Source organism: Oryctolagus cuniculus, chromosome 2 (genome assembly GCF_964237555.1).
Source record: "Oryctolagus cuniculus chromosome 2, mOryCun1.1, whole genome shotgun sequence".
Classification (NCBI taxonomy): Eukaryota; Metazoa; Chordata; class Mammalia; order Lagomorpha; family Leporidae; genus Oryctolagus; species Oryctolagus cuniculus.
Genome location: NC_091433.1, coordinates 4,049,388 through 4,069,507, shown reverse-complemented (window position 1 = coordinate 4,069,507; position 20,120 = coordinate 4,049,388). Strand labels below are relative to the sequence as shown.

Below are 20,120 nucleotides of genomic sequence, written 5' to 3'. Positions count from 1 at the left end.
ACACCAGAAAGGCCGTTTTCCCTGTGGTATCTCGTTTCACCCAACACACGGTGACCAGGGTCTCCAGGGGCCTGGTCACAGTGCTCGCTCCGCCCTTACAGGATCACAGATGGCGACAGGAAGGCAGCCTAGAGGCGGGGCATTTGAGAAGGGAGCTGCAGGGAGCATCCCTGAGGACTCCGTGAACTGCCCTGGGCGTGGCCCCTGCCACGGGCTGTGCGCTGTGGGTGCCATGGACTCTGGGTGGTCATGTACTCTGGGTGCCGTGGACTCTGGGTGGCCATGCACTCTGGGTGCCATGGACTCTGGGTGCCGTGCACTCTGGGTGCCATGGACTCTGGGTGGCCATGTACTCTGGGTGCCGTGCACTCTGGGTGGTCATGCACTCTGGGTGCCGTGCACTGTGGGTGGCCATGCACTCTGGGTGGCCATCCACTCTGGGTGCTGTGGACTCTGGGTGCCGTGGATTCTGAGTGCCATGCACTCTGGTTGGCAGGTCTGCATCACTTCTGCCCCGCCCATCCCGGGGCTCAGAAGCGTGAAGCAGGCCTGGGAGGTGGGCGAGGCAGGGTGAGGCTGCGTGCTGGGTGTGCATATGGGGTGACGTGAGGGATGAGGGGAGGAGGGGGCTCTGTGCTGGCCCTGGGGTCAAGTCCCTTCTGTGCGGGTGGTAAAGCCGTGAGTATTTTTCCTTGTATGCATTTGTCAGCTTTATTTTTTCCAACGGGCTCCGATGACCTTTGCATGGCCAGGGTAGGCGCGTTTGCCCAACATCCTATCCAAAAGCACACTGGGGGCAAAACAGAAAGCACGGACGGATGACTTGGAGGGACTCTGACACAGAGGGCCAGGCAGGGGGCTGCTCCCCTCCCCAGGACGCCCCTGCACAGCCCGGCTCCTGCGGCCACAGGCAGCCCCGGCGCGCACTCACCGCCTCCTGGCCAGCTCTGCCGGGTCCCCGCCGCCCTCGTTCTCCGCCGCGTGGTCCGAATGCTTCTCGCTGGCCGCGTCCAGCAGGGCCAGCAGCTGGGGCTGCGAGGCGGTGGGCAGCACCAGGCTCAGCAGCCGGCGCAGCGTGGCCCCGGGCACCAGGGTCATCTTGCAGAGGTAGCACAGCAGCCTCAGCTCCTGCGGGAGGCAGCGGAGGCGGCTCAAACCCCCACCGCTTTTAATTTAGCACACGCCCGGGACGTTCACCCCCGTGGTAACGAATGTTTTAGCAGCTCTGTTTGGAAAACAGTTTCCCACATCCACAGAGCTGTCAGAAAATTCTAGCTGGTCAGCTTCTCAAGGTTCTGTCCACCCACTTCTCTCAGCTCGCTCGGGCAGTGTGCAAACCTCCCTAGACCAAGCTCTGGCCGGCAGAGGGGGGTAAGCCTGAGTGTGAAAACTCGGGCAGGATGAAGGGACACATTGAAGACGGCGGCCGGGGAAGGTGACATCCGAGCAGAGACCTGCGGGAAGTGGAGCATGGAGCAGGACACATGCAGCGAGGGACAGCAAGAGCAAAGGCCCTAGGGTGAGGCAGGGGCAGGGGTGGTGAGGGCCCAGGGAAAAGGGGTGTCGGATCACAAAGGGCCCCTGTGCTGTGGCTGACATCTGCAGCGGGACGGCAAGTCCCGGAAGAACCGAACTCATTTTTTGGAAGATTTCCTTGGGCGGAAGAACCGGCCACCGGTAGCAAGCGAGGCAGCAGGGGAAAGGCGTCCCGCACCAGGCTCGGTGGCGGTGGAGGCGGGCGGAGCAGCGGCGCCCAGGTCAGCCACGTGGCAGAGGATGGAGCTCCTCGGGTTGACCATGGCGCCGATGCCCCCAGGGCAGAATCCGGGCACCCCAGCCACCCAGAGATGCCTGGTCCCAGTCCACGGCAAAGGGGACTTCCCAGTGAGCAGACACTGCTGGCTTTGAAAATGAAGGAAGCGGCCTTGAGACGAGGAACACAGGAGCCCCGGACGCTGGGAGCGGCCCCGGCTGGCCGCCAGCAAGGAAACGGGGCTGGTCTCAGAGTGTGAGAACCGAATCCATCCTGTGACGTGAGTGAGGAGAGCCACCCCCACCCCCACCCCATCACCACCAACAGGCCGACACCTGGATTCTAGCCTGGAGCGCCTGAGTTGGACACGTGACCCACAGAGTGTCCACTGCTGTGGCCTTTGTTACGGCAGCCACAGGAAAGGAGTCCCTTTGGAGCTGGGTGTGATTGTGACAGCTATGGCCAACGATGGGGGCTGGACACCCAAGGGTTCCCAGCCCCTTCCCCCTCTGCTGCCTGAGGGCTCACGGGCCCCTCCTGGGGGTGCTGCAGGGCTTGGGGGCCCTTGTTTCCTTGACGACCGAGGGGAGGCAGGGCACCTGCACTGGGCCGTGAGACGGTCGCAGGGCGGGGTCCCCATCACGGCATCCTGCAGCAAAGCCAGCCAGCACCCACGGCTGATGCGGTGCCGAGCGCGGAGCCCGGGCCCTCAGCCATGCTCCCCATGACCCCCAGAAATGGGGACATACAGGAAGTGCCCCTCAGGACGCAGATAAAGCACATCCCGTAGCAGGCTGCCAGGTGAGCAGCTCGGCAGGTCACCCTGGACACAGCACCCAGGGGCTCTGTCCCCGGGAGGAAGGGCGGTGCACCTGCCACTTGGCCAAGGAAGAGAAGGGTCGGCCAGTCTCACCCGAGGCAGCTAAAACGTGGCTGCAACCTCACTCGGCTCTTTCTCAGGCCCGACTCTTCCCAGCTTTGCTCCCGGTGGAACTGAGGCAAAGGGGGAAGGCCTGGGGACCTGCCAGACCACACGAAGAAACCCACCGGGAATACCGATCGCAGGGGTTCCCTGCTCTCCGCGGCTCAGTGGTTGGCAGGACCCCGTGGGTAGCAGAATCGGATGATGCTCAGGTCTCTGATGCAGCCTGGTGTGGTTTTGCTGAGCGCGTTCGCACGGCCACACATCCTCCTGCCCCACACAGGCAAAAGCCATGCCGAGCATTGTGTTGTCGAGGGGACAGCAACGAGACTTAGGTGGAAGCCTTGGACGCATGGGGCCAAAGGCAGTGGAATGGCTGTGGTCCCCCAGGCCAGCTTCCTCAGCCCCGCCCCCGGGGAGGAGCCGCCCGCCCACCAGCCCCGCCCAGCTGGCTGCACAGCCCCGCCCTCCGGGGAGGAGCCGCCCACCAGCCAGCCCCGCCCACCTGGCTGCACAGCCCCGCCCTCCGGGGAGGAGCCGCCCACCAGCCAGCCCCGCCCACCTGGCTGCACAGCGCCCCGACGGTGTCGGCCTCCATCTTCTCCAGCAGATCCTCCAGGACGGCCCCGCTCTGCTGCTCCTCTCTGCAACTGCAGTGAAGTAAAACCTCGTGAGGAGCTGGGAGAGCAGGGGCCGGCGTGGCGCAGAGGGCAAAGCCCCAGTCTGCAGCGCCGGCATCCCACATGGGCGCTGGTTTGCGTCCAGCTGCCCCACTTCTGATCCAGCTCTTTGCTGTGGCCTGGGAAAGCAGTGGGAGATGCCCAAGTCCTTGGGCCCTGCATCTGTGTGGGAGACCTGGAAGAAGCTCCTGGCTCCTGGCTTCGGATCGGCCCAGCTCCGGCTGTTGCAGTCATCTGGGGAGTGAACCAGTGGATGGAAGACCTCTCTCTCCCTCTCTCCCTCTGCTTTTCTGTAACTCTGCCTTTCAAATAAATAAAATAAATCTTTAAAGAGAGAGAGAAGCAAACGCTGGATCAACGAGGGCTCGCCAGGGACAGTCTCCTTGGAGGGGGCAGTTCACAGGCACAGCCAGGGGACTTCTCTCTGACTCTGCAGGGAGCCCTGGGACCCCACCGTGAAAAGCCCAGCAGTCCAAGGCCGTGACCAAGAAGACGGAGATCGGGGGTCCACGCCCACTGTAAGGCGGGCCCAGCGCCATTTTCCAAGCACAGCCACAAGGCTGGCCGGTGCCTCTTCCCAGGTTCTTGGTACCATTGTGAGCCAACTACAGTTGGCATCTCGGGGCAGGCGTCCGGGGCTTCAGGGGAGCCGCCACGTGGGACGCCTGCATCCCGTACTGCAGTGGCTGAGTTCAAGTCCCAGCCCCGCCCCCCCCCCCCCCCAGCTTCCTGCTCGTGCGCACTCTGGGAGGCAGCACTGAGGGCTCAAACACTTGGCTCCCCGCCCCCTCCCCGAGACCCCGATGGAGTTCTGGGCTCCTGGCTCAATCCTTGTGCAGGCCCTGGCTGGCCACAGGCAGGAGCACACGGGGGCCACACCCCCGCGCCTCCCAGCCCACCCAGAGCCAGCATTTACACTCACTTCCCTCTGAGCGCAGACTCAGAGGCCGCCACACAACAACCTCGGGGGGACAGAACTGCGCTTGGATGTTGTGTTCAGGCAGAAAACCACAATTGAATCAAGTAAACTCCTGTAACCTCATCACCCATGGCATCTGGTCTACTTCCTGCCAATGAACTTGCATGCTTTTTCAGAAACGACTCACCCCGCGTCCGGGGCAAGCACGTCTGGGTCCCCCGAGGGCTGGCTGGCTGCGGGACCCCATGGATGCCACCCTGCACAGATCTGCCCAGTATTTGCATGGAACACACACACCCTCTCCTGCGTGTCATCGCTCCATCACCTGTAATACTCAGGCTCGGCACTAGGGGGCTTTACAACGTCCATGGGAGAATGGAATTAAAAGGTTACAGCCCCTGCACACGCTCTGAAATCCACACATAGCTTTTCTCATAAGATGCATTCCCCATGAATTTTCTGGGCGTACCCACATCCGGGCTACGTGAGCTAACTGCTGTCCTGTGCTGTGCAGGGAGCAATGACAAGAAACAAAGTTGCAACTTCTCCCCAAGGGGGTAGAAACTGAAGACTCAGGCCAGGGATTGCAGGGAGAGGAGTGGGGCTTGCACCTGTCCTTTTCATGCCAATACCACACTCAGAGAGGAAAATTAGAGCTACAAAACGGGAAGTTTTCCCAAGGGTCTTTGTGCTGAGGCAAGGCAAGGGCCAGCGACGACTGAAAAAGCGCCCAAAGAGCAGAAGAACATCGTATGGGATTCGTGATTTTACAAAACGCAGCATGTATGGTGCCGCCTGGATGGCTCGGAGCCGGTTCAGGCCTTGTGCCTCCGTCAGCCCCCGGTTCTGAGGGTGTGTGGTGAGCCTGCAGGACGCCCGCCACGGGGGGAGCTGGGGACGAGCACGGGGCTCCTCCATGCTGTTTCTGCAACTCCTTGTGAAGCTACACGGGCTTTTAAAGAAAAGCGTCTTACTGTTTAGTTTATTAGCTGGGAGTGCTCCCAGCGTCTGCTCCACTGCCCAAAGGCCAGCAACCACTGGAGGCCAGGACCAGGAACCCACGCTCCGGAGCCATCACCACTGCCTTCGGGGACGCTGGAGCAGGGGCGGAGCCGGCACTCGAACCCGTGCCCTCTGATGTGGGCTGTGGGCATCCTAACCACGAAGCCAGGTGTCTGTGCCTACAATTATTCAGATAGTTACAAAATTTTAGCCTAAGCAAACTTCAGTGGTGTCAAAAGGAAAGTCATAAAGGAGAGAGGGACATCAGGAAGAGTCAGCTGCTCCAAGCCAGCGCCCAGGCGGAGCCTCAGGGGCCAGGCGGGCGCGGCCGGCCGAGCTGGAGAGGCCAGAGCGGGAGAGGCCACCACCCAGGCCCGGACGCCCAGCCTACCTCTGCTGCTGCTGCTCCAGGAGCTCCTGGCTTTTGCCCAGGGCTTGCTGCAGGGCAGCGGACATCCGCCCCGCAGGGTCCTCCTCCCCAGGCTCGCTCAGCAGCCCGGGCCCGTCGGCCGCCCAGCGCTGCCAGCTCTCCAGGGCCTGCTGTTGCTGGGCGGCTTCCTGCTGCGCCAGCCGGTCCTCCAGCTTCCTCTGCAGCTCCTGCAGCTCCTGCACGAGGAGAGACGGGCGCTGAGTGAGCGGCGAGGGCCGGCCAGGGCCGCCCCGAGGGACCGCGCCATGACCTCCCAGCTCCAGGCTCTGCACCTGCCGCGCCTTTTCCTGTCTGCCCGCCCAGCTCCCAATCTTCTTCCAGGCCTCAGCTTAAGAGCAGCGTCCTGGATGGAAGTCGCCGAGTCGCCTGGGAGGCACGGATGCCCCTGTGCACACACGCTGAACCCCAACAATCGTCTGAAACCTCCCTTCCCCCCGACTGCCACCTGCTGCCACTGTCACCACAGCTGCGGGCGATGTGCGGGCATCCACCACACACACAAGCCGTGCTGGGTCGCAGAGGCCGTGGCTAAAATCAAGAGTGCTAACAGCGTGCCCCGTGCCGCCCTCAGTGCATGACATAAACAGACTGGTGCTGGCTTCCAAAGGAGTTTTCGTATTCGCCTGGGAGTTTTCTAATTCGGGTTGCTGCAAAGTGCTCTGTGTCCAGCAGACACCGCACCGCCCACTTGGCATTTTGAACTTGGATTTCACCCCACCCTCCTCGGAAAATCCAGGCTAGCACGGTGAGGTCCATCCACCACCTCTGGGGATGCTGAGGCCAGCAGCGAGCACAGCTCACGGTCAGCCACGGTCACGGTCATGGTCATCAGAGGACATGGCTGGGGCTCCAGCAGTGCTGGGCTGCTGAGCCAGGACGTGCCATGGATTAGGTACATTCAATGCATTTTCCTTTTTTTTTTTTTTGACAGGCAGAGTCAACCTGCACCAACCCCTTTGGAGGACACACGCTCTCTTACTTCTCTCTAGGAACTGAGAGAGAGAAAGGGAGAGAGAGAATCTTCCTCCCTCGGGTTCACTCCCTCAAATGCCCACAACAGCCAAAGCCAGGGGTCTGGAACTCCAGCTGGGTCTCCCTCGTGGGTACGGGGGCCCAAGCACTCGGGCTGTATTCCACTGCTTTCCCGGGGCACTAGCAGGGAGCTGGATCGGAAGCAGAGCAGCTGGGACTGGAATGGGTCGCCGGCGTTGCAGGCCGAGGCTCACCTGCTGCCGGTAATCCCAGCCCTGGGCTGAGGGTGTTCCTAAGGAATAGACTAACACGTGAATCAAAGCTCAGAGGCCACCATGTCTCACTCGCCCCCAACTCATTAAATGACCTTGGCCCTGACTTCCCTCTCAGTCTGCCCACGTGGAATGCTGGGCAGCGTCCAGGGCACGCTCACCGCCCCACGCAGGAGATGCGCGGGCCTGGGCAGGCAGCGGCGTGGAGTTCGCCCTTGCATCCGTGTTAAACGCAAGGCGGAGATTACTCTGCACACACTGGGTGGCCACGTCCGTTCTCCCCCTTTACTGACCCGGGGACCTGGGTGAATGGCTGCTCTGTGCCGAAGCAAACTTAGACACCGGCCACCAGGCAGCCCGTTTCAGAGAGGGCTGGGCTGTGCTAACGCCGTTGTCCCTTACAAGTTGCCCATCTGTCTTCACAGACGGACTGCACCTGTTCTCACACCTTTCCCGTCCGGCTTCGAGTCAGCCTAGCGTCATCGCGGGAGCAGGGGGCCATTACTGTCCCGCTCTGGGTACTGTTACATGTCCATGAACTATGCATAGGTCTCTTTTATATATTTTTTGAAGACTTATCTATCGGGGCCAGTGTCGTGGCACAGTGGGTTAGGTCACCAGCTGCAACCCTGACATCACACAAGGACGCCAGAGCTGGATCACACAAGGATCCAGGTCCCTGAAGAGAGAGATCTTGAAAAATATTCAACCTATTTATTTATTTATTTGAAAGTCAGAGTTACAGGGTGGGAGGGAGATCAATCTTCCATCCACTGGTTCACTCCCCAAATGGCTGCAACAGCCAAGGCTGGGCCAGGCTAAAGCCAGGAGCCAGGGGCTTCCTCTGGTCTCCCACGTGGTCCAGGGGCCCAAGCACTTGGGCCATCCTCCACTGCACTCCCGGGCCACAGCAGAGAGCTGGCCTGGAAGAGGGCAACCGGGACAGAATCCGGCGCCCCGACAGGGACTAGAACCCAGTGTGCTGGCGCCGCAAGGCGGAGGATTAGCCTAGTGAGCTGCGGTGCCGGCCCTATAATTATCTTTTACAGACGTTTTTACCCTTACTTGTCCCTTGTCACAAGGTGGGTGAAATGACATCGTGCAGTCAATGCTGTTGAACTTGGCTGTGAGGCCCTGGCTGGGTGCTGGCCGTGCACCCCTGTACGTGCTCCATAAGCAGCTCGCTCCGCGTGCCGGGCAGGGACCGAGTCCTCTCCCCGTGATTCATGGGACCCCTCGATGACACTGGAAGACGTGTGCTGCGATGTCCCCGTGGGACGACGGGCTCGTCCGCTCCGCCAGGTTCTGTCCACTCTCCTTTCTGCGATTTCGAGTCTCGCTAGGCATGATGCAAACGTGGAACTGCTGCGTAGTCCAGGCGGAGAGAACCTTAAATCTTGTCACCCGATCTTCAACGTCTCCCGATTTCATCCATCAAGAGCTCATTCTCTGATCGTGCGGGGAGGGGACGTCTTCCGCGATCCTCGCCTGCTACCTGCCCAGTGTCTCCTGAGCACAGGTGACCTGGCCCGGCTTCTCTCTCTGCTCAGTGCCCCTGTCCCACTGTCCTTCCTGGGGGACCGCGGACATCCTGCAGTGCCCACGGAGATCGCCCTCTGGCCAGGCCCTGGCTCTGCACCAGGCCAGTAGCTGACCTGGAGCCGTCTCAGCCTCACCGGCCGCCCTGGAGGTCCCTGACCAAGCGGCTGCCGCGCGTCTTGAGTCTCCCCCAGGCAAGGGAATTCCAGGACTGAAAAGGCACCGGAAGCGTCACCCACACCTGCAGCAGGCAGGAGACGCGCACGCTGTGCCGGGGGCTCTCTCCTGCCACCCTGACTGCCTTTCCCACCCCAAGGCCTTGTCTGCTGTTTCCCCAAGTTCATCGCCAGGTCTCTGGTCCTGGGCCAGCCGTCGCCCCTGGAGAATGCACTCCATTTGCCTTCAGCCTTCTCCGTGAGATCCCGTCACCCAGGACTGCCTCGGCCCTTGGGGTAGCTCCGTACTCTCCGTGAGCCCTCAAAGCACCAAGAAGTGCGCCTGCCCCCACCTGCCCAGCAGCCGGTGCTCTGTGCTGCACAGCCACTGCCCCTGAGGGATCCGGGTCCTGGGCTACTTGTTCCTTCCCCCCTGGGCTCCCCTGGCCAGCTCAGCTGGGTGATCCGTGCACACAACACAGCAGGTCTCCGTCAGCGACACACTCAACTCATGGCGCCTCTCATTTCTCAGCCATGGGGTCTTCAGAGAGCTTGACTGAGGGCCAGTGCTGTGGTGCAGCAGGTTAGCCCACTGTCTGCGGCACCAGCATCCCAAATGGGCATCAGTTCATGTCCCGGCTGCTCACTTGTGATCCAGCTCTCTGCTATGGTCTGAGAAAGCAGCAGAAGATGGCCCAAGTGCTTGGGCCCCTGCACCCACGTGGGAGACTCGGATGAAGCTCCTGGCTCCTCACTTTGGCCTGGCCCAGCCCTGGCCATTGTGGCCATCTGGGGTAAGCCAGCAGATGGAAGATCTCTGTCTCTCTGTCCCCCTCTCCCTCTGTATAACTTTGACTTTCAAATAAAATAAATAAAAATCTTAAAAACAATTTGAAAGAGAACTTGCCCTGCCACGCAACTGCCCCAACCTCAATGCCTTGACCAGAGAACTGAGCATAACCACAGGCCCTGCTCCAGGGCATGGCCCAGTGACCAGTTAACATAATGCGTGAGGCAGAACAGAACTGTACTGCAACACAGCATGAAGGTCAGACAACTCCATGACATCGCAACTTAGTATCAACCGCCAACTGATAACTCCACAACACTGCCACTTCCTATTCACTGTCAAAGCATAGCTCCACAACCTTGCAACTTAGTATTAACTGCCAACTGATAACTCCAAGAAGTATAATTACGTAAAGATTTAATGCTAAAATGCAAGCATGTCCACTCACAGTTCACGCTCGCCTGCCCCAAGCACTCAACAAACGTGGTCCTTTGTCCTCGGTGTAACTAATTACTATAATAACAGTAATGTGACATTCTAGAATGTGCACAGAAAGGACCTGAAATTCGTCTGCAAAACAGTCATTGCCATGGCTTTTGATTATCGGCTCTATCTCACACACTTTGAAAGAACGTAGCTTATAGGAGTAACAGCAATGATCAGACAGCAAAGTAATAATCCCTCTCGCAGTGCTGAGGAGGTCATTCATTAAGATACCTTGTCGGCCTGTGCCACGGCTCAATAGGCTAATCCTCTGCCTTGCAGCGCCGGCACACCGGGTTCTAGTCCCGGTCGGGGCGCCGGATTCTGTCCCGGTTGCCCCTCTTCCAGGCCAGCTCTCTGCTGTGGCCCGGGAGTGCAGTGGAGGATGGCCCAAGTGCTTGGGCCCTGCACCCCATGGGAGACCAGGAGATGCACCTGGCTCCTGCCTTCGGATCACTGCGGTGCGCCGGCAGCAGTGCGCTGGCCGTGGCGGCCATTGGAGGGTGAACCAACGGCAAAGGAAGACCTTTCTCTCTGTCTCTCTCTCTCTCACTGTCCACTCTGCCTGTCAAAAAAAAAAAAAAAAAAAAAAAAAAAAAAGATACCTTGTCGTGACTACAAGAAAACCCATCACCTGCACTGTGATGACGTGTGCCGCTGGCTGGAGCTCATGCTTTTGGAGAGGTGAAAACGCAAAGGGTCGCCCCAGAGGTAGGAATGCCGCGAGGGTGCCATGTGCCACCACGTCACCGCTCAGTCCCCACTGCAAGGCGACCTAGCCCAGTCCAGGGTGGCAGGGACAGAGGCCCCAGCCCCACCCCCGCCCCGCGGCGCCTGCACTCACCGGGCCGTGCGACTCCAGGATCTGGGTGCAGGCTGCCTTGGTCAGGGTCTCGGTGTCGCGCAGCTCCTCCAGCAGCAGGTCCTGGAGGCTGAGCAGGGCGCCGTAGGTGGACAGGGTCTCGGTCACCCGCGCCGCCTTCTGGGACTGCAGCGCCACCAGCGACTCCGCGAAGCGGCCCTCCTGGGCCTCCAGCCGCCGCACTCTCTCCCGCAGCAGTTCCCCCCGAGCCTGGGAGGAAAGGGGTAGAGCAGCTGAGGCAGCCCTGGGAGCCTGCCACTGCCTCGGACCGCCCCGCGTGCTGTCCCTCACTCCACGTCCCTCCCGCTCGATGCCAAGGGAAGCGGAGCCGCATTGCTGCCCTACCCAAGACCCTGCAGGGTCCCCAGCTCCCAGAGGTTGAAGCTCACACTAGGCTCGGAGCCCACCCGTCTGTTCCTTTCCCGCACCCACACCCACACCCGGGCCCGTCTCTTTTGATAGCCCACCGAGCCCCACCCATGCTCTCCATGTCCGGCCCAGCTCTCGGCCATGGCCGCAATGCCCTCCCACGCCCACTACCCTGAAGCCCTGCTGTCTGTCCTCGGGGCCTCTGGCTGCCAACATGTCCCCAGAAGTGTTCTGCCCTGCCGTCACTCCCAGCTCGCCCACCTGTCACTCACGGGAACGCAGCCCCCGGTGCCCCGGGGAGTCCTAGAGGCAAGCCCGCTCTCTCCTTCCCTTCGCTCCACTGAACAGCTCTACCAGCCACCCTCAGCCTGTCCACAGAGCCACTGCTGCAGACACATGATGCCTGACGCTGCCCAGCGTCACCAGCTCAGCCCCCGGGCCAGTGTAACACAGAAAAGCTGAAGGGGCAGGCACCGTGGCATGCTAGGCTAAGCCTCCACCTATGGTGCCAGTGTCCCGTATGGGTGCTGGTTTGAGTCCTGGCTGCTCCACTTCTGATCCAGCTCCCTGCTATGGCCTGGGAAAGCAGTAGAAGATGGCCCAAGTCCCTGGGCCCCTGCACCCACGTGGGAGACCTGGAAGAAGCTCCTCGCTCCTGGCTTCAGATCAGCCCGGCTCCAGCCACCGTGGCCATTTTGGGAGTGAACAGATGGGGACCTGATGCGAGCCAGGTGCCGTAAGCCCAACACAAGCACACAGAGCCCCCGAGTCTCTCGTCACGTGAGGTCCCCAAAGCAGCTACATCCACAGTGAACGCTGGCTGCCGGGGGGCGGCGGGCAGAGCAACGGGCAGCTGTTTAACGGGGAGAGGGTTTCACTTTGGAAAGACGGGAAGTGCCAGAGGCGGACGGTGCACAACACCACCAACGTGCCTACTGCCCCGAACCACGCCCGAGAATGGGGTGAACATGGCACAGTGTCTGGGCCGCGCTTTACAGTGCAATTACACCCTGGACAACAGTGCGATGAGTTTTGTTTCACAATCTTCTGAAACGCCCATGTGTCTATGGAGATGCGTCAGGAAGAATACGGACGGGAGACAGAGGCTGCTCGTCCGCGGCTACACAGCACACACACACACACACACACACACACCCGCCCCGGGTCCTCCCATGCGTCCCTCAGATGAAGGCGAGCGCTGGCCTGACAAGCTCAGGTCTCCTCCCTGTGACTGGCCCCTGGAGAGAGGGAAGGAGCGCTCTAGAGGGCGGGAGGCTGCGGGCCAGGGGCGAACAATCTGTCCTGGAGGCTCGTGCCGTGGCTTCGCGGAGCCTGCGCCTGACAGCAGCGAGGCACGGAACATGGTCCTGAGCTGACCGCTGCGGTGCCTTTGTACACGGTTTACAGAGGAGCCCACATGCCAGGGGCCGCAGGCAAAGCACAGACTCATGGCTAACAGCACAACTCCCCTGGGACAAAGACTGGCGCTGTCCTTCCCTGCTCAAAAGGGACCAGGGACTGGCGCTGTGGCACAGTGGGTTAACGCCCTGGCCGGCAGTGCCGGCATCCCTATGGGTGCTGGTTCCCAGCTGTTCCACTTCTGATCCAGCTCTCTGCTGTGGCCTGGGAAAGCAGCGGAAGATGGCCCAAGTCCTTGGGTCCCTGCACCCACGTGGGAGACCTGGAAGAAGCTCCTGACTCCTGGCTTCAGATCAGCGCAGCTCCAGCTGTTGCAGCCAATTGGGGATGAACCATCAGATGGAAGACCTCTCCCTCTCCCTCTCCCTCTCTCTCTCTCTCTCTCTTTGCCTCTCCTCTCTCTCTCTGTGTAACTCCGACTTTCAAATAAATAATGAATTAAAAAAAAAAGGACCAATGTCCCACTCTCAAAGGTTTCTGCCTGGCCTCAGTCTAGCCCTGGTTTGGAGTCAGGTGACAGCCACTGGTCTCCATGGTAACTGCAGATAATGGGCATGGAGCCCGTGGGTGGCCCAGCGTCCTTCCAGGACAGAACGGGATGCCACTTCCCCGTGGGGACACCGGCAAGCCCCCAAGGTGCCCTACAGGCGGCAGCAGCAGCCTCCCCCCACAGCAACTTCTGCACTGAGTTCTCCTTTGCTCATTAATCCACAAACTCGTGAATGAGCACAGAACCACATGCAAAGGGATGGGTGGGGCACCCAGGGAGCACAGAGGGGACGCAGCAGAAGCGGGTGTGGATCTAAGCCCACAGGAGCTCCTGACCGACGAGGGGCACAGGCGCGGCACCGCCGGTCCCCGGCTCTGAGCCACCCACGTGGGCGATGAATGCCAACTCTTCCACTTGCCGACTGGCGACCTCGGGCGGGTCATTAAGCTCTCTCCAAGCCTATAGGTCTCCATCCACAAAGCGGGAATAATAATGCCCCCCAACTCATAGCACTGAACAGTGGCAAGGAGCTGAAACGCCGCAAAAGGGCACATTTTTAACATACACAACATGATGCATTTTGAAATGTCTCTATGTCTAAGCAACCATCACCGTAACCAGGTTAACACCTGGTTCCCCAGAAGACCCCCACCCCATGGGTAACGCTGACCTGCTTTCTGTCACCAGAAATTCATTAGAATTTTCTGTAGATTTTATAAAGGAAACATGTGGGGCGTCCGGTGTTTTGTCTGTTTTCAATCAGCATAATTACCGTGTAGGTCATCCTCTATCATCTGCTTTTGGATACTTAGGTTCCTTTGTGTGTGTGTGTGTTTTTTTTTTTTTTTTTTTTAAGATTTTATTTGTTTGTTTGAGAGGTAGAGCTACAGAGGGAAGGAGAGACAGAGAGAGGTCTTCCATCCACTGGTTCACTCCCCAGATGACCGCAAAGGCTGGAGCTGTGCTGATCTGAAGCCAGGAGCCAGGAGCTTCCTCTGGGTCTCCCACATGGGTGCAGGGGCCCAAGCACTTGGGGCATCCTCTACTGCTTTCCCAGGCGCATTAGCAGGGAGCTGGATGGGAAGTAGAACAGCTGGGACTTGTGTTTTTTTTTTTTTTTAAGATTTATTTATTTATTTATTTATTTGAAAGGCAGAGTTACAGAGAGGAAGGGAGGGAAGGAGGGAGAGAGGAAGGCAGGGAGGGAGAGGGAGAGAGAGAGAGAAAGAGAGAGAGAGGTCTTCCACCCGCTGGTTCACTCTCCCGATGGCCACAATTGACAGAGCTGCGCCGAACTGGAGCCAGGAGCTTCTTCCAGGTCTCCCACGTGAGTGCAGGGACTCCAGGACTTGGGCTATCTTCTACTGCTTTCCCAGGCCACAGCAGACAGCTGGACCAGGAGTGGAGCAGCCGGGACTTGAACCAGCGCCCTTATGGGATGCAGACACTGCAGGTGGCCGCTCTACCCACTATGCCACAGCGCCAGCCCCCAGGACTTGTGTTTCTATGCTGTCTCCTTGTTGGTCTCTTGGTTACAAGTCTGTTTTGTCATTTCAGCAGCTCCCAGCTTGCGCTGTCCACAGGCTGCCCCCAGGTGACAGCACCCGTTCCACACGGAGGGCTGCAACTCTACACCAGTTCACCTCCATTTCTCCCCCCATACAGTGCAGTTCCACATGCCTGATCCACCTCTCCCTGGCGGTTTCGGTTGAACCAATGAATTCTTGGGAAATGTGAATTGAGAAGAAATTCAGAAGACAGACATTTAAAGTCAACGATTAATGAGGACTTAGTGCTGTGCGCCCAGCCCACCCATCTTGTTCCGAAATGCTTCATCATGCAGAAGAAAACGCCACACCAGGCAGGCAGTGACGCCCCGGACGTCCCCGCGCCCGGTCCTGGCAGCCACCAGCCCCGCCCTGCTTCTGCGGCTTTACTGATGGTGGATGCTGCACGTAAACGGGACGATGCAATGCGTGAGCAATGTGTCTGGCTTCTCCTTGGCGTAGCGTTGTCGAGGCTCATCTCCATGCACACAGATCCTGCCCCATTCTCTTTATCTCTCAAGAACACCGGCCACGCAGTCGGCCGACGGTTAAGCACAGTCTGTGCGTTTGCTCGCACCATCGCCGTGGCGTGGCTGGGGCTCACGTCTTCGTGCGAGTCCAGGCTCCATCTACGCGCACCTTTCTGTCTAAAGGACTTCCTGCAAGGTTTCTGCTCCATGGGACTCCCGGTGATTAAATGTTTCAGGAACCACGTCTGGAAAAGTCTATTCACTTCCGTTACTGAAGGACCTACCTTCGATGTAGAATTTGAGTCCGACAGTGTCTTGGAGGACAGCCATCCGTTATCTTGCTTCTACGGTTTGCAATGAGACATCCGTCCATCCGATCCTCATTCGGTAACGTCTGCGATCTATCTGTTCTCTTGTTGCTTTTACAGTTTTCTTTGTCACTGGCTTGGAGCCATCTGACCACGAGGTCCGTGGAGTAATTCTCCTGTCTCTCACGCTTGGGATTTGCTGAATCTCCTGAATCCTGTAGGTTTAGAGCTTTTATCAAACGCGGGAGATTTTCAGCCTCTGTATCTTATAATATTTCCTGCCCCCTACACTTAGGAAATCCATTTCCTCTGGGTTTGGTCAGGCGAAGTTGTTCCACAGCTCAGCGGCTCTGCTCGTCTCCTCCCTGCTTTTGTTCTGAATCGTTGACGGGTCTAGGCTTCCCAGTTAGTGTCACTAACCCGCTATTCTGCAGTCTGCTCTTGATGCCGATACAGGGAAGACACCTCAGGTGCAGACTCCTCGGGTCCTCTGATAGCCTCCACGTTCTACTTGACCTCTGGGAAATGCATGGGACACAGCTGCATTTTTTTTTTTTTTTTTTGACAGGCAGAGTGACAGTGAGAGAGAGAGACAGAGAGAAAGGTCTTCCTTTGCTGTTGGTTCACCCTCCAATGGCTGCCGCGGCCGGCACACCACGCTGATCCGAAGGTAGGAGTCAGGTGCTTCTCCTGGTCTCCCATGGGGTGCAGGGCCCAAGCACTTGGGCCATCCTCCACTGCACTCCCGGGCCACAGCAGAGAGCTGGCCTGGAAGAGGGGCAACCGGGACAGAATCCGGCGCCCCAACCGGGACTAGAACCCGGTGTGCTGGCGCCGCAAGGCAGAAGATTAGCCTAGTGAGCCACGGCTGCACTCTTAACGTAACTCTCTGGTCCTTCTACCAGTCCGGCAGTTCTGGGCTGCTTCCCTGGACGGATTCTTCCCCACGTCAGCAGTCACGCCTGTCCTGTTCGTGTCATGAATGGCAATTTTCCATTGTGAGTTTATCCTGGATATTTTTGGAGGGTACTTCAAAAACACTCATGGAGAAACAGAGTTAAAAAGCTTCTTTTGGCACAACACAACACGTGTTAGGCCTGCGCGCAGCCTTTTCACAATATGCATTGTCCTTGCATCTTCCGAAGGCCCTGGTCACCCGGAGCTTTGGTCAGGGGTGCGGCTGAGATCCCTGGAAGCGGACTGGTCTTTGCTGGTCACACTTTAGGACATTTAGCGACATCAGCGTAGACTTCAGAGTGGAGATGACCACCACCACTGGGCAAGACCCGAGTCCTCTCCGCCGTGCCCACTGTGAGGGGGTCTCCCAGTCGGCTGCGGGGGCCCTGGCGGTGCTGAGTGCTCTTCTCCCTAACCCTCTGGGGTGGGGTCGTGTTTTCCTCCCATACAGGCGCTGGGCAGGTATCAGGTGTAGGAAGGGGATCCAGGGCTCTCTCCTAGTTCTCCCTCCATGCAGCTCATTCCTCGCCGGTTTCCCATCCCGTGAAGCTGAGCTGCCTGGGGTTCCCAGAGCCTCGGCTCTGTCCCCACCACTCATGGAGGGGACCCGGCCCTGCCTGGTTCCTTCTTGCTGGACCTCAGCAGGACATCCTTCCAGGGCAGCCCCTGGGCCACCTGCAGGGCTGGGCTCAGCTGCCGCCATCTCTCAGGGACCCCTTGGCCTGAGGTCCGGGTCCTCAGCCTCACACACCTTGCTCTCGCGTTTTGCTTTGCTTTGCTGTAGGCGAGGGGTGACTCTGATCCTTCTCATTCCAGCACGGCAAGAAGCCGCAGTGCCTCGCCCGGTGGTCTGATGAAATGAACAGAAAGCCTCTAAGTGCTTAGAACTGCTTGAAGCGCCGCTGGGTTATGTGTGAGAGGTTGATGTCTTTGCTGGTCTGCTGCTGTTAATAACATCACCGTGGGGAGGCCCAGGCACGTGTGATGGAGGCATGGCGGAAGGAGGTGCAGGGACCAGGGAAGGACCGAAGACGCTGGCGGCGAACTGGATGTCGGAGCATCCAGGCGTTCGGGAAGAAGAGGTGCACCCGAGAGCAGTCCCGGTGGGGATGGGGCGGAGGGTGATTTAAATCCAAGCTGAAGGGGAAAGGGGGACCGGGAGCCACGGGCTCCCTCCGTCCTGCACCTGCCAGGAGCCCAGACAGGTCTCCTTCCTCCTGTCCGCGTGTCCTGAAAACCCCAGTCCCCAGGGAGAGGCAGGCCAGAGTGAGGCACAAGCTTCATTCTGCAAATGCAAGCCCGAAGCGTGGGGGACAGGGCTGGGGCTTTAAGAAGATCTTGTTTTCTTCTTAATCCCAGCACCTGAGGCTGTGCCTAGAGAAGGCGCCTGGGCTCCTGGGAAAGACGACAGACTTGCATTTCTATGCGGTATTAATGATGGGCTTTGGAAAACATCCAGGCCACCCAAAAGAATAAAAATTCATTTGCAAGACAATATGCCACTCACTCTTCTTCTAAATGGGACGTTTATGTAACTTCCTTCCTGGTTCTCCCAGACAGCAGGTGGACTGGGATGGTGCTGCTGCTTCTGCATCCTGTGGTGTCCTCCCATGGCAGGAGACAATTAGGCCCCGGTAAGGAGCAACCAGCCACCAGGACACAAGGAGTCCTTAAACCACCCCCACTTCTTGTCCAGGTTTGGAAACACAGCCGGGTGTGAGAGTTAGTTGGACAGACACCGAGACACCAAGTGTCAGCTTCAAGGTTGATGAAAGCAGAGTGGAGAGGACGGCGCAGGTGTGTCCAAATTCACAGGCCTCCCTTGGATCTGAAATCAAGCCCCAGTGCTGTGCCTGTTAACACTAAGCCACCGAGCTGCGGGAATGGGGCAGGCAGCCCCACGGGCTCCAATCCCCGGGCTATGCAGGCCACCCCTGCACCAACAGGTAACGCCTTCACGGCTGGCATGGTCTAGAGGGCTTTCTCCATGGCCAATGCCAGGGCCGGAGCAGACATGACCACCACCTGCCTGCCGCCCGCCGCAGCCCGCTCAGACATCCCCTAAAAGATACGGCAACACCAATCACAGGACAGTCATGGGCAGGACATTGCAGCCAGGAGCAACATGGCTGCGAGCTCAGCACACACCTCCTCCCAGCCACCTGTAAGCCCCCAGGAGTGGAGCCCCCTGCTGGCGATGTCAGTGATTGGCTTTCTGTGCGCTGGGCAAGCAGGCACCTGAGCCTCACCTCCCATCATGCACCAGACTCACCGAGCCTCACCTCCCATCATGCACCAGACTCGGTGACACTTCCTAGATTCCTGCAGCCACACTTGCACCCAACACCATGAAACTCCTGTAGCCCCACCCCAAACTCCGCCTCTTTTAAATATTTAATTAGGCCCTGCTCCCAGAACCAGCCCTATCCTCCAGGGGCAAGACCTGGAATCTTGCCAACCGCTAGCGCTCACTTCCTCCTACTCCCAGCTGAGTGTGTGTCTCCCTCCTTCTCTGATTATTTCATGGGTGGAGACCAGAACCTAAGAACAAGACTAGCATGGGGGGGGGGGGGTGTTCTCACTCTCTCCCCCCACAACAGAAATTGCTGCCCCTCCCCTGTCTCCATCACCCACAAAGTGCAAATGTCCCAGTCCCACGAGGGGCACGGCCTTACACCACTCAGCACGGTCTCTCCCAGGTGGCCCCCACCCGACAGCTGTGCAGAGCCGTCCGTCTGTCTTGTCCACAGGCCCACGGGACTGGTGCTGCACCCTCAGGGTCTGCGGGGCAGCCATCGGAGCAACCTCGGATGGCCCCTGGTTCAGGGCCATGCCCTCCTTGTCTGGTCCCAGGACCGCCCCTCTCAGCAGAACCTCGGCCTTCCTCTCGGCAGCCCCGGTCTCTGCCGGTCTCTGTAACCAACGTGAGCTCCAGCCTGTGAGAGGTGCACCCCTGCTGACCCAAAGCCCAGCATGATCGCGCGGAGCGATAAATACAGATTTACCGCCATGGAATGCACACTCTGACTGGCACTGGAGCACTGGGCTTGTGTCTCCGCGGCCAGGGTCACTCATATTCTGCCCTGGACGAACTCTGTATTAACCTTTCCATGAAGCCACGTGCACCACGTGACAGCTGTGGTGTGACCCAGGCACATTACCGCGCCTCTCTGAACCTGTCTTGTTTGTGAGGACATAACACAGCAAGAGGAGCCGGGTGCAGAGTCACCCACCTGTGAGCACCTGGCCAACTGCCATTACTGATCCCATCCTGCTATTATTTTATTATCATTTTTATTAGTTAACAAGAGTCTCTTGAGTTGCACGAAACACATTGAAAAAGTCTGCAATATTGAGGTATTTTCTCACTCTTTAAGAAAGCTTCTTTCAAATTATAAAATACATATATGCATGATGTAGAAAAAACATCACAGTGGAGATGTCTGGGAAAGAGAGTGGATCTGGGGGCCAGCGCTGGGGCGCAGCGGGCAAAGCTGCCGCCTACGACGACAGCATCCCACATCACGCTGGTCCCTGTCCTGGCTGTGCCAGATGTTCTAACTGTTCTCAGGCAGACAGCAGAGAGAGGGAAGATGAGAGATCAAGCAGCAGAGGAAATGTTTCCAAAGCCAGAAAACACAAGACTGAGTGCTGAAGACTCAGCAGCTCCCGGAGAGCTGACGTCTAAGCTACCCAGAATGAACAGAGAACGAACCTGTGCTACACTTCCCAAGTCTCAGCAAGCACAATTAAGACACACCTAGGGGTGGGCTAGCGTCTA

The 20,120-nt window shown here is 58.8% G+C and overlaps 1 protein-coding gene across 5 annotated transcripts in view; it reads right to left on the bottom strand.

The window, feature by feature from the left end:
• Positions 1-20,120, bottom strand: part of EVC2 (EvC ciliary complex subunit 2) — a 90,259-nt gene that overhangs the window by 5,238 nt on the left and 64,901 nt on the right. For 3 of the 5 annotated variants that reach the window (XM_070068042.1, XM_070068044.1, XM_070068045.1), the window contains exons 17-20: positions 10,762-10,989; positions 5,668-5,882; positions 3,238-3,325; positions 932-1,128 (exon numbers count right to left, since the gene is read on the bottom strand). In XM_070068042.1, coding sequence (XP_069924143.1) covers positions 932-1,128; positions 3,238-3,325; positions 5,668-5,882; positions 10,762-10,989 — 728 coding nt within the window. Of the gene's footprint in view, positions 1-931; positions 1,129-2,800; positions 2,946-3,237; positions 3,326-4,144; positions 5,456-5,667; positions 5,883-10,761; positions 10,990-20,120 lie in introns of those variants that run through there. The other 2 variants (XM_070068046.1, XM_070068047.1) reach the window with 2 other exon arrangements.